This window comes from Salmo trutta, chromosome 19 (genome assembly GCF_901001165.1).
Source record: "Salmo trutta chromosome 19, fSalTru1.1, whole genome shotgun sequence".
NCBI classification, from domain to species: Eukaryota; Metazoa; Chordata; class Actinopteri; order Salmoniformes; family Salmonidae; genus Salmo; species Salmo trutta.
The window spans coordinates 32040360-32055253 of NC_042975.1; the positions used below are offsets into that span (position 1 = coordinate 32040360).

At 39.9% G+C, this 14894-nt stretch overlaps 1 protein-coding gene across 1 annotated transcript in view; it reads right to left on the reverse strand.

Annotated features, from left to right (window-relative positions):
• LOC115154340 (protein EURL homolog) overlaps positions 1 to 9056 on the reverse strand; it is a 50643-nt gene extending 41587 nt beyond the window's left edge. The window contains exons 1-2 of the mRNA XM_029700479.1: positions 8933 to 9056; positions 54 to 187 (exon numbers count right to left, since the gene is read on the reverse strand). Coding sequence (XP_029556339.1) covers positions 54 to 180 — 127 coding nt within the window. The 5' untranslated portion in view covers positions 181 to 187; positions 8933 to 9056. The remainder of the gene's footprint in view (positions 1 to 53; positions 188 to 8932) is intronic.
• Between the last annotated feature and the right edge of the window lie 5838 nt (positions 9057 to 14894).

A 14894-nucleotide genomic window follows, 5' to 3' on the forward strand; every position in this document is an offset into this window, starting at 1 on the left:
GTTGTATGAAAAATGTGTTATCTGATATCCTCCCCCCCACTTCACTCTCTCACCTTCGATGCTGAGCTCAAAGCAGACGTGACAGAAGGACATGGTCCCCGTGTCGGTCTCTAGCTTGCAGACACTGCAGATGTTGTCGTCGTTTAGGTCGATGTTGACAAACTGCTCCTCTTTGTCCATACTATCTCTGAGGGAGAAACACAAAACACGGAGATAAGAGGACATGAAAGGAAATGAGACTAGCACAACATCCATTGACCTCTAAGAGTTCTCCCTCATTCTTGAACAGAAAAACTCTTTCAAATGTACATCTTGGCTTGTACTAGTCAGACGGAACGGGAGACTTTCTGATGAAAATTGCTCATCATGAATGAGACGGTCATTACCATGCTGAGAGGTACGGTTTGTTCAAGGCGGTGCACTCAAAGCATGTCTAATGAAATATCAAACAGCGCAGATGATAGAGATCCCCCTTCTTGAGAAAGGAGAGGGATGACCTGATTTTCAAAATGATGGAACATCTTTTAAAAAGCTTATGAAAAAGCCATGTACAGTGAGGGAAAAACATATTTGAACCCCTGCTGATTTTGTACATTTGCCCACTGACAAAGAAATGATCAGTCTATAATTTTAACGGTTGGCTTATTTGAACAGTGAGACAGAATAACAACAAAAAAATCCAGAAAAACGCATTTCAAAAATGTTATAAATTGATTTGCATTTTAATGAGGGAAATAAGCATTTGACCCCCTCTCAATCAGAAAGATTTCTGGCTCCCAGGTGTCTTCTATACAGGTAACGAGCTGAGATTAGGAGCACACTCTTAAAGGGAGTGCTCCTCATCTCAGCTTGTTACCTGAATAAAAGACACCTGTCCACACAAGCAATCAATCAGATTCCAACTCTCCACCATGGCCAAGACCAAAGAGCTCTCCATGGATGTCAGGGACAAGATTGTAGACCTACACAAGGCTGGAATGGGCTACAAGACCATCGCCAAGCAGCTTGGTGAGAAGGTGACAACATTTGGTGCGATTATTCACAAATGGAAGAAACACAAAAGAACTGTCAATATCCCTCGGCCTGGGGCTCCATGCAAGATCTCACCTCGTGGCGTTGCAATGATCATGAGAACGGTGAGGAATCAGCCCAGAACTACACGGGAGGATCTTGTCAATGATCTCAAGGCAGCTGGGACCATAGTCACCAAGAAAACAATTGGTAACACACTACGCCGTGAAGGACTGAAATCCTGCAGCGCCCGCAAGGGCCCCCTGCTCAAGAAAGCACATATACATTCCCATCTGAAGTTTGAATCATTCAGATGTTCATTGGCAGAGGACAACTGGGTGAAAGTGTTGTGGTCAGATGAGACCAAAATGGAGCTCTTTGGCATCAACTCAACTCGCCGTGTTTGGAGGAGGAGGAATGCTGCCTATGACCCCAAGAACACCATCCCAACCGTCAAACCTGGAGGTGGAAACATTATGCTTTGGGGGTGTTTCTGCTAAGGGGACAGGACAACTTCACCGCATCAAAGGGACAATGGACGGGGCCATGTACCGTCAAATCTTGGGTGAGAACCTCCTTCCCTCAGCCAGGGCATTGAAAATGGGTCGTGGATGGGTATTCCTGCATTACAATGACCCAAAACACACGGCCAAGGCAACAAAGGAGTGGCTCAAGAAGAAGCACATTAACCTGTTATGGATAGGGGGCAGTATTTTCACGGCCGGATAAAAAAACGTACCCGATTTAATCTGATTATTACTCCTGCCCAGAAACTAGAATATGCATATAATTATTAGCTTTGGATAGAAAACACTCCAACGTTTCTAAAACTGTTTGAAAACTGTTTGAATGGTGTCTGAGTATAACAGAACTCATTTGGCAGGCCAAAACCTGAGAAGATTCCTTACAGGAAGTGCCCTCTCTGACCATTTCTTAGCCTTCTACACTCTCTTTATTGAAAACTGAGGATCTCTGCTATAACGTGACACTTCCTACGGCTCCCATAGGCTCTCAGAAGGCGGCAAAACAGTGAATGATGCCTTTGGAGCCCCTGGCTAAAAAACAGTAGCGCATTTGGATAGTGGTCGATCAGAGAACAATGAGACTGGAGGCGCGTGCACGAGGCGACACCATGTTTTTATTCTTCCGTCTTTGAACGAAAACAACAACTCCCGGTCGGAATATTATCGCTTTTTTACAAGAAAAATCGCATAAAAATTGATTTTAAACAGCGTTTGACATGCTTCAAAGTACGGTAATGGAATATTTTGAAATGTTTTGTCACGAAACGCGTCGGGCGCGTAACCCTTCGGATAGTGTCTTGAACGCACACCAAAACGCCGCTATTTGGATATAACTATGGATTATTTGGAACCAAACCAACATTAGTTATTGAAGTAGAAGTCCCGGGAGTGCATTCTGACGAAGAACAGCAAAGGTAATCCAATTTTTATTATAGTAAATCGGAGTTTGGTGAGTGTCAAAATAGCTAGCCATGATGGCCAGGCTATCTACTCAGAATATTACAAAATGTGCTTTCACCGAAAAGCTATTTTAAAATCGGACATAGCGAGTGCATCAAGGAGTTCTCTATCTATAATTCTTAAAATAATTGTTATGTTTTTTGTTAACGTTTATTGTGAGTAATTTAGTAAATTCACCGGAAGTGTTCGGTGGGAATGCTTTTTCTGAACGTCACATGCTAATGTAAAAAGCTGGTTTTTGATATAAATATGAACTTGATTGAACAGACATGCATGTATTGTATAACATAATGTCCTAGGTGTGTCATCTGATGAAGATCATAAAAGGTTAGTGCTGCATTTAGCTGTGGTTTAGGTTTTTGTGACATTATATGCTAGCTTGAAAAATGGGTGTCTGATTATTTCTGGCTGGGTACTCTGCTAACATAATCTAATGTTTTGCTTTCGTTGTAAAGCCTTTTTGAAATCGGACAGTGTGGTTAGATTAACGAGAGTCTTGTCTTTAAAATGGTGTAAAATAGTCATATGTTTGAGAAATTGAAGTAATAGCATTTCAAACGTTTTAAAAATCGCACCACAGGATTACACTAGCTGTTACGTAGGTGGGACGAATTCGTCCCGCCGGTCCCAGAGGTTAAAATGCAAATCAATTTATAACATTTTTGACATGCTTTTTTCTGGATTTTTTTGTTGTTATTCTGTCTCTCACTGTTCAAATAAACCTACCATTAAAATTATAGACTGATAATTTCTTTGTAAGTGGGCAAACGTACAAAATCAGCAGGGGATCAAATACTTTTTCCCCCTCACTGTAAACTAGGACCCAACAGTGATCTCACAGAGAACAGAAGCCTTGTGTCTGGTGAGCCATGTTTACTCTTGCTAAATTAACTTACCCCGGCTTACATAGGTGACCATTTTGGAACGTGAGAACCAAGCAGGTAATTTCATTATAACGTGAAAATAATTGTCTCTCTCCCTCTCCCCCAGGACCCTTTTCTTCCTTTCGTTTATCTAAAGAATTACATAACTAAACTGCACAATGAGATTAAAATGAATGAGTAGGCACACATATTCAAGGTTCCTATTCTTCTTTTATACTGTTCCTAAATATTGCATATATTGACATTTGAAAACAACTCCCGGTAAAAGCACAAATAAAAATAAAATATGTGCAATATGACAAACCAAGTGGAAAGACAACCATTTGTTTAAATCCAAGGCCCCTGTCCCTGCAGGAAGCCTTTTGGTATGCCTTCATTGTAAATAAGAATGTGTTCTTAACTGACTTGCCTTGTTAAATAAAACAAGACAGGAGAGCATAAAGCTAGATAGCTAATATTGTCAAAACTCTTTAGATACTTAATTTTTTTAAAAACATTGTTTACGAAGCATGTGACAAATAACAGGTTTAGACTAACAGCGAAATGCTTACCGTAATTTCCGGACTATTAAGCGCACCTGAATATAAGCCGCACCCACTGATTTTTTATTTATTTTGAACATAAATAAGCCGCACGTCTATAAGCCGCAGGTGCCTACCAGTACATTGAAACAAATGAACTTACGCAGGCTTTAACGAAACATGGCTTGTCATCGACTCATTAAGACCAAGCTCCCGTGCAGCAGCTCTATTTCCTTTTCCAACAGCCAGATCAATCGCCTTCAACTTGAAAGCTGCATCATTTGCATTTCTCCGTGTCTTTGCCATGATGAGGGTGACAAAATGACTACCGTAATCAGAATGATGGGAAGTTTGAGAGCGCTCGATTTAATCTAAACAGTAAACAAAAAAGTTGTTTGACCTTAACCCGTTCGGCAATTTCATTGGTCTAATGAAAGCTTCATGCCGCCAAAAAACTGAGCACGTCACAGAATGTGTATTTTTGGAGAAAAAAAAATTGAAAGCGGGAAAAATCCATATATTAGCCGCGTCATTGTTTAAGCCGCGAGGTTCAAAGCCTGGGAAAAAAGTTGCGGTTTATAGTCCGGAATTTACGGTACTTATGGGCCCTTCACAACATTGTAGAGAAAGAAAAGAGAAATAATAGAAAAGTAATAACACAAAAGTAATAATAAATACACTCACCAAAATAAGGAGTTTCGCAGAACAACTATCCTCATTACTGCCGTTACGGTATGTACTTACAATAAAAACAATTACATTGTTTTGACCAAGTGCGAATGCACCAAATCCACCTTCAGCAAATCCAATAAAATCAGTCATCCAGCAGCAGTACAGTCTCCCGAAAGATTGAAAATAAAATATTTTAGACCTTTTTCATAAGTACATACCATGCGTAGCAGCAGTAATGACAAAAAATGTAATCACTCAATTAGGCTACATATGCAGATATTACAGTAACAGCACATCAAGTGTTTTAGACAGTATTGCGAACTGCAGTACTCTAAGTCCATTTTTGTACTAATACTGTGCCCGTCAAGCGAGAGATCCGCTTGACTGGCTGGCAGAGTGTGTACCCATGGGAGAGAATGAGTTTTTTTTGTTGTATGCATGTGTGAGAGAGTAAGAGAGATATGAAAGAGGCCTAGGGTCGGCCAGATGTTAGGGTATTGTGTTACCAGCTCACCTGCTCATAATTGACTAGTTAAAATGGGATACATTGATTGTTAATAATTGTAATTCTTATAATGCTAAATAGTTACAATTGTTTATACAGTTCAGTCAAATATACTGAAGAAAAATATAAAAAGGCAACATGTAAGTGTTGGTCCCATGTTTCATGAGCTGAAATAAAATGTCTGGGATATTCTTTTCATATGTACAAAAATAGTATTTCTAAAACAAAAAGAAAACAAACTTGGCTCACAAATGAGGTTACATCCCTTTTAGTGAGCATTTCTCTTTCGCCAAGACAATCCATCCACCTGACAGGTGTGGCATATCAAGAAGCTGATTAAACAGCATGATCATTACACAGGTGCACCCTGTGCTGGGGACAAAAAAAAAGACCACTAAAATGTGCAGTTTTGTCACACAACGCAATGCCTCAAGTTGAGGGAGTATGCAATTGGCATGCTGACTGCAGTAATGTCCACCAGAGCTGTTGCCAGAGAATTGAATGTTCATTTCTGTACCATAAGCTGCCTCCAACGTTGTTTTAGAGAATTTGGCAGTACGGCCTCGCAACCGGCCTCGCAACCGCGCCAGCCCAGGACCTCCACATCCGGCTTCTTCACCGGCGGGATTGTCTGAGAAAAGCCACCGGACAGGTGATGAAACGGTGGGTTTGCACAACTGAATAATTTCTGCACACTGTTTGACAGTCTCGGGGAAGCTCATATGCGTGCTCGTCGTCCTCACCAAGGTCTTGATCTGACTGCAGTTGGGCTTCGTAACCGACTTCAGTGGGCAAATGCTCACCTTTGATGGCCACTGGCACGCTGGAGATTTGTGCTCGTCACGGATGAATCCCGGTTTCAACTGTACCGGGCAGATGCCGTGTATGGGGTTGTGTGGGCGAGCGGGTTGCTGATATCAACGTTGTGAACAGAGTGCCCCATGATGGCGGTGGGGTTATAGTATGGTCAGGCATAAGCTACGGACAACGAACACAACTGCATTTTATCGATGGCAATTTCAATGCAGAGATACCGTGATGAGATCTGGAGGCCAATTGTCATGCCATTCATCCACCACCATCACCTCATATTTCAGCATGATAATGCACGATCCCATGTCGCAAGGGTCTGTACACAATACCAAGAAGCTAAAAATGTCCCAGTTTTTCCATGGCCTGCATACTCACCAGACATCACCCATTGAACATGTTTGGGATGCCCCCACCAATATCCAGCAACTTTGCACAGCCATTGAAGAGGAATAGACAGCATTCCACAGGCCAAAATCAACAGCCCGATCAACTTTATGTGAAGGAGATGTGTCTCACTGCAGGAGGTAAATGGTGTTCCCACCAGATCCTGACTGGGTTTCTGATCCACTCACCTACCTTTTTATTTTTAAGCTGTATTCCCAGTCATGTGTCAGCCATAGATTAGGAACTAATGAATTTATTTGAATTGCATTTTAGATTTATTATGCCTATATTCAATGTTAATGTAAATTCATCCCATTTTTATCCCCAGGTCCTGTGGTGTCTATATTAAATCACACAATACGCACACACACGTACTACCTACACACACAAACTCAAACTTTGTGCTGTTAAAAAAAAAAGTTTGATGTGTCTTCCTTAAAAGGTGTAAGAGCAGAAGCTTTTAAAATGTTTCCCATTGAAGTGAATGGAACGTTGCAATTCTACAACTAATTAGCATAATTCATAAAAACAAATATATTAATTATTTGTTATTGCTTTATTAAATAGTTACAACCTCCCAGTTCTGCATAAAACATCAATATATGTTAACAATATGACCACCTTTCTATAAATGAATGAGCTTAATGTGTGGAATTTGACATGCTGTACATAGTAATTAGCATATTACGCATCTAATTTACATAATGTAGTAAAAGTTTAATTTTAAAATTGTTTCAAACTCTGTTTGCATAAAGCATGAAGATTTGTTCATGCCTTATGCAAACCCTACCTTAACCTTTTCACACGTACCAACAAACAGGTGTGATCATTCAGAGTTCCTCTGTCCAGTGTCTGTTCTTTTGCCCATCTTAATCTTTTCTTTTTATTGGCCAGTCTGAGATATGGCTTTTTCTTTGCAACTCTGCCTAGAAGGCCAGCATCCCGGAGTCGCCTATTCACTGTTGACGTTGAAACTGGTGTTTTGTGGGTACTATTTAACGAAGCTGCCAGTTGAGGACTTGTGAGGCATCTGTTTCTCAAACTAGACACTAATGTACTTGTCCTCTTGCTCAGTTGTGCACCGGGGCCTCCCACTCTTTCTATTCTGGTTAGAGCCAGTTTGCACTGTTCTGTGAAGGTAGTAGTACACAGCGTTGTACGAGATCTTCAGTTTCTTGGCAATTTCTCGCATGGAATTGCCTTCATTTCTCAGAACAAGAATAGACTGACAAGTTTCAGAAGAAAGTTCTTTGTTTCTGGCCATTTTGAGCCTGTAATCAAACCCACAAATGCTGATGCTCCAGATACTCAACTAGTCTGAAGGCCAGTTATGCTTCTTTTTCAGCTGTGCGAACATAACTGAAAAAGGGTTTTCTAATGATCAATTAGCCTTTTAAAATGATACACTTGGATTAGCTAACAACGTGCCATTGGAACACAGGAGTGATGGTTGCTGATAATGGGCCTCTGTACCCCTATGTAGATATTCCATGAAAAATCAGCCGTTCCCAGCTACAATATTAATTTACAACATAAAAAATGTCTACAGTGTATTTCTGATCAATCTGATGTTATTTGAATGGACAAAAAGTGCTTTTCTTTCAAAAACATGGACATTGCTAAGTGATCCCAAACTTTTGAACGGTAGTGTATGTTTGTTCTTATATCAACACTTAGAGCTAAATATAAGCAAGTGCAAGCACACGAGCTGCAACATGGTAGGCCTAAACGTTCAACACTTTTAAAATGGAATTAAATTAATTAATGCCAAAATATCATGCAAAACAGGCAAAAAAATGTTTTTTAGCTAAAGAGGTGGAGATTAAAGCAGGTGGGGCTCCACCTGCCCTGAATGACAGGTCACCACTGTTTGGTGCCATTATTGACTAGGGATTAACACTGACCAGTCCGCAACCTTTTTCTATCATATCATAAGATATCCTCATCATAAAGTGTTCTGTGTTCCTGAGAAGATTATCTATAACATGGAATACAGTATTCCCCAAGTATAACACCAAAACCACAGTTTCATTTGGAACCTTAACACCCTACTGGATAATTATGTGGATGTATTTAAGTCTAGATGAAACCTTAGTTAAGTGTGGTCTCAGATGGCAATAATTGTAAATTTTATTGCAACAGCCTTCAGTGAATTTGTTGCCACCTGATGCTTATGGTAGGGACAACTAGAAAACAACTGCTGTTCCCTAACTTATCTTTTTTTTGTCTGACTAGCTAGCTAGGTTTAACACTAGGAGGAAAGGACAATTGACAGTAACATCTTAACAACAACGTGGATTTGAAAAAACATAAAAAAATCGGAAGTTAGCCTAACTTACGACTAGCTAGCTAACTACCAACACATACAACTAGCTAGTTAGCTAGCTACATTGGCATGCATCTGAAATGAGTGGCTAACTAGTTAACTAAACGACTGACATTATGTTAGCTTGCTGCTAGCAAAACCTATAACACTTGCTGCTAGCTAGCCAACATACGCTTGCTATCTAACGTTACGTTAATCGTGACCCGTTATCTGGTCGTCAAGATTAATCATTTCCAGCAGGAGCCCAACAAAATGATAGCTACTAATACTATCTAAACGATAAAACTGGGTAATGACATATGATGTATTTCTTCTGTCTAACAGACATTTACCTTGTAGCTAGCTAATCCTTTGTCAAATCGTCAAGGGAATTCACGGGTGTTTGAGTTCCCTTCACCTCGGTCCTCGAGCGCCTGCGGGGCAGTAAAGTATTGTTGATGGTGGCTTGCAGACTAACACATTTCTTTGAGCGGAGGGGAAAACCACCCACCTTTCGGGAACGAACCACCTGTAAATCAGGGGGTGGGTTATTATATCAATATAAATTCAGTACAAATCGTTCTGCATATATAATAAATTACACACTTTTGAAACAAAGCACAGCGTATATATCGACGTGCTACCTCGAATCATCATTATTCGAGCTCTAGATTCCCTTTTTAAATTAATTTGTCATAATTTAACCCCTTACACTTTGGTATGGGTATATTGAAGAAACATCAACAAAACAGTGGAACACATGGAAGAGTTGGAACATCATGTATGATCAAAAATAATTATATAGGGTGCGAGAGCAGGTGTCCACATACACATGTAGTGTATGTAGAACATGGGCCTGTTGGAAACTAGAACCCACTACTATATGCACAGTTCGGGCGTGATCAGATTTATCTCTAGAAAAACTGCGCATTAAGCTCAGGAAAAAAAACAGAATTAAATGGAATTCAAATAATTTAACCGATGTGTGTCGTCAATTAGTTACCAATTTTTTTTATAATAATCTGTTAATCGCTCAGCACTATTGGTCCCAGATAGTTTGTGCCGTTTTGTCAACTCCTGTGGCCAGTTCCCACTGGGCACAAACTGGTTGAATCAACGTTGTTTTAACGTATGGTGACCTGGAATCTACATGGAAAATACATTTAATTTGAAAAATGCATCAATTACAGTATGCTGTTGTTTTGAGGGTGAAATTTCAACCACATGATTACGTCATAGTGGTAAACAATTTAACATAGACACACCTTGTATAAAATATTTGTAATGACCTCAATAGATCATAAATGAGAGAATCTCCACAACCGTTCTGGAGTTCTCAAATTGAACGGTGTATTGACCCAGAACTCACACAGGCTACTGTCTGGCCCAGGGGGGAAATCCCCAGGATGGGGGGGACACGACCCCCCCATCCTGGGAAAAATATGATTTGTCCCCCCCAATATATCACTGAAACATAACTATGTAATTTAAATAATATTAATAATACGCAATGACAGCAATTGTGCTGATTATAGACACTTAATAGCGCGTTTTTAAGTTTCAAAAGATTGCGACCCCCCCACCCACCCTTTGCCTCACAATGGTTTGATCCACTGCCAGTTTCTTAGTTGGCAAGCTAACAGAGGGGTCGTATCTACTGTCTGAAAGGCACTCAACGAACGTAACTGACATGAGTTTAATCCAGTCAATCGCGCACACACACTAGCTGAATATGCAGAGCTAGCGCGCAAATATTAACTATTAAGCTAGCTAGTACCTATTCCATTTATGTGGCCTCGTCAAAGATGGAATCTTTGCTATCGTCAATTTATTCCAAGATCAGCATGCAGATGATGTAAGTTAGTGCTTCAAAGTCCCTGTGATAAGGTTAGCGATAAACTGAAGTCCAAACTGAACAGAACTACACTCTCTTCTACCATTGTCTGAAATATATTTAATGGTCTCGTTGCAAAAGCTAAATTGTTGCAAGGGAACTTTTATTTATTTATTTTATTTAACCCGGGTAGCAAAGATTATAGCAAACACCACTGAAACGGAATTGGTGCTCGCTAGCTTTGCAAATTCAGCTATTGTTGGAAGCCAGACAATATGAAACAAACTATTAAAATTACAAAAGGTTGCAGCATATGTTGTGTAAATGGTGAACTCATACAGCTGTCAACTCTTGTCATTTTAATCCGTTTCACATTTGCTAGCTACCTTTTAGATCGAAGCCCAAATAGAATGATAAAAGCTAAGATGATAGAAGCCCATCTCCTACTGTAAATAACCTACACACTGTGTGTGTGTGTAGCCAGCCAGCCAGCCAGGTAGAAAAATAAAAGACGGACATCAGAGTATTTTTCAGTACACCAAAACGCAAAGTAAGAACCCTAGTAGCCTAATATCTCAAAGACTAGTTGATAAAATGTTCATAAGAAAGATATAAAATTCTAATGGAAATGTTTCACAATGATGTCATTGGGCAGAGCAGGCAACAGATGGCACACAGACAGCAGAGTTGGGGACAGATATGCAGGGACAGACTGGCAGAGACAGGGAGTCTTAGGTAAGTTTGTTGAGTCTTTGTTTGGCAACATTATGAAAGGTTCTCAATTTTTTTGACTTGTAAAATAGGAACATAATTGGAAAATGCCATGGATACCCCCACTCTCAACTTAAACTGGTGACTGAACTAAGATTTGTTAAAGGCAATGGTATTGCTGTTGTGATTAGTTGTGTAGTTTTTGGTACCGGTAGTTAGGAGTACGGCAAACACCTTATTTCTTTGGTTCCTCAATATACATTTACCATATTACAATGTAGGCTATGTGTTACAGCACTACTTTTGGTGTCCCTCTCAGGAATTGCTCTTGAGAAAATTTCATGTAATTGTCCCCTCCAAAGTTGATATCAGATTTTCGCCACTGGTCTGGCCGTAACCTACGCCAAATAAATCTGATAACAATAACAGGTAGCTATCCCGCGGGCCACCAACAACGCCTGACACCGAAACATTTCAGGCATTCCTTTGATTGGCAGAGAGCAGGGTGATTGGTATGCTGGATGCAGAGAAACCCCCGAGTAACTGGTAAACGTGCCTTGATAACCACACAACAGAACGTCAGATCACATAACTGAAAGTAAAAAAGTAACAAAAGTCTAAATAAATATATCATTGGTTTGTATTTGTGGGGCTTTAGCTAATGATTGTTCTTTAAAGAGTCAAGTATATTTGTCCAGGCCTCTATTGTTCCTTGATTAGCACCATTCATTCTCACTGTTGATAATTCTAATGTTATAACTTCTAATAGTAACTGTATCTACTGGTTAAATGGGAGAGAGTGCGGTGGTTTCCATCTTAGAGTCAACATTTTTTTCACAGCAGTGCTGACTGCCAGCAGTAATCTTTTCAGACAAATTCAAATCAAATCAAATTGTATTTGTCACATATAGGCGTTTAGCAGATGTTATTGTGGGTGTAGCGAAATGCTTGTGTTCCTAGCTCCAACAGTGCAGTAATATCTAACAAGTAATATTTAACAATTTCACAACAATACACATGAATCTAAAGTAAAGGAATTAAGAATATATAAATATTTGGAGAGCAATGTCAGAGCGGCATAGACTAAGATAGCCCCTTGAATATCTATTATACTCTATCATCGTTAAGTAACAAAGTAGATGGAAAGCGTTCAACATTTAAATTCATGCACTTCGAAATTAATTTTGTAACTTTGCCCAAGAAGCATTTAACTGCAGGGCACTCCCACATCATATAAAGGCAGGTGCCTACTTGATTTAGGGGACTCAGTGAACACTTCGGAGTTGGGGCCAATTTCATTGTAAAATGTTTAGTTGGTGTTAATTACACTCTGTGAACAAACTTAAAATGTATAAATTGATGGTTTGGATTACGGGATGCCAAGGTCATATTTTCGATATTATGTTGCAGTTAAAGCGTGGTTCAGATTCAATTAGATCTGTGGACCATACTTTTTTTAATGGCTAGCTCAGAATATGACCTTTCCAAAAGTTTATATATTATAGAGATCAGTCCTTTCGGGCGACCAGATCATTTATTTATAAATCCCATCATTGGATGTTTTGGTAGTAGGGTTTCCCAAAGTACTCCATAGCTGACCTAAATTGTATATCGAAAAAAGTTTATTTCAAATCTTGGAATGTTATCAAACCCTTACTGTCCATGATATCGGTAAGGGTACGGATTCAACATGTGGACCATTGGGGGGTGCAAAAGGCCATCCTCCAGAGGCATTATTGTGAAATATTGGAGTATGGGCGTGCCATTTTGATTCCCAGTTACATTGTTTAAAAATATAAATTGTGTGAAAAAATTGTGTGAGCAATAATAGGACCAAAGCGTAACTTACTACATTGTTTAAGGCATATATCAGTGAAGACCACCTCTTCCAGGGCAATAGGAGACACCATATTTTTCTCTATACTCAGCCAGAGGGCAAAATAATCATGTCTAAACCAATTTAGGATGGGACGAAATGCTAGAGCCTGGAAATACAATTTAAAGTTTGGTACAGATAGTCCTCCTACACCTTTATCCGGAATAATTTACCTTTCCATATAATGGTTGAAACGCACAATGAGTTTTATCCCAATAGCCAGAAGGGGGAGCCATGGGAAGCACTGAACGCCTTGGCAATATATTCAATTTGACAATAGATATTCTGCCGGTTAAAGCAATTGGGATATTATTCCATCAACTGATGTCGGATTTAATTGATTTCAGCGTTCTGTTAAAGGTTCTGGCAATGGTTTTATTTAGAGAAGGAAATATATCTACTCCCAAATATTTAAAATGGGAAACGATTGGGATTCCATAAGTAGAGATGGAGTCCTCCATCAGGGCCTTGAGAGGCAGTAGGGCTGATTTGGTTAGATACATTTTCTAACTTGAAATTAAGTTGAATTTATTGATGATCTTCAATGCATTTAGGAGCGATTGAGATACATTGTCTAGATATAGTAAAATATAATCTGCATATAATGATATGAAATTATCAGTAGATTTGAGTGAAATTGGTGTTATTTCTTTCAATGTATTAATTGTCTGGGCCAGATGTTCCATGGATAATAAGAATAGCAGAGGCCAGACTGGATCTCCTTGTCTGCTGCGTCTAGTGATTCTGAATGGAGCAGAGCTGATATTGCCTGTTACAAGTATGGCTGAGGGATTGACATATAGTATTTTAATCATATTAATTAAATTGAAGCCAATTCCCATATGTTCCAAGAGCAGACTAGAGATATGACCATTGTAGTCTATCAAAAGCGTTTTTTGCGTCGAGAGATAATACAGCCCAAGGAGCTGTTGTTTCTGATGAAGTGTCTAAGATACACAATATATAGAAAAGTATGTGGACACCCCTTCAAATTAGTGGATTCGGCTATTTCATCTACACCTATTGCTGACAGGTGTATAAAATCGAGCACACAGCCATGCAATCTCCATACACAAACATTGGCAGTAGAATGGCCTTACTGAAGAGCTCAGTGACTTTCAACGTGGCATCGTCATAGGATACCACTTTTACAATAAGTCAGTTTGTCAAATTTCTGCCCTGCTAGAGCTGCCCCGGTCAACTGTAAGTGCTGTTATTGTGAAGTGGAAACGTCTAGGAGCAACAACGGCTCAGCTGCGAAGCGATAGGCTACACAAGCTCACAACAGGACCACCAAGTGCTGAAGCGCGTAGTGCGTACAAATTTACTGTCCTCGGTTGCAACACTCACTACTGAGTTCCAAACTGCCTTTAGAAGCAACATCAGCACAAGAACTGCTCTTCTTATCCATGGCTGAGCAGCCCGAACACAAGCCTAAGATCACCATGAGTAATGCCAAGCGTTGGCTGGAGTGGTGTAAAGCTCGCTTCCATTGGACTCTGGAGCAGTGGAAACACATTCTCTTGAGTGATGAATCATGCTTCACCATCTGGCAGTCCGACGGACAAATCTGGGTTTGGGGGATGCCAAGAAAAAGCTAACTGCCACAATGCATAGTGCCAACTATAAAGTTCGGTGGAGGAGGAATAATGGTCAGCATGACATTGCCCCCGTGCACAAAGCAAGGTCTGTCCAGAAATGGTTTGTCGAGATCAGTGTGGAAGAACTTGACTGGCCTACACAGAGCCCTGAACTCAACCAAATTAGTGCTGTGTTCACGTCTCCCAAATGAACCTTTGTGAATGGCTCTATGAATCATTTAGAGCAATATAGACCTAATTTATTCAAACATTTTAAACAGGAGGAATATCATCCTACCCAGGTGATTTGCCTT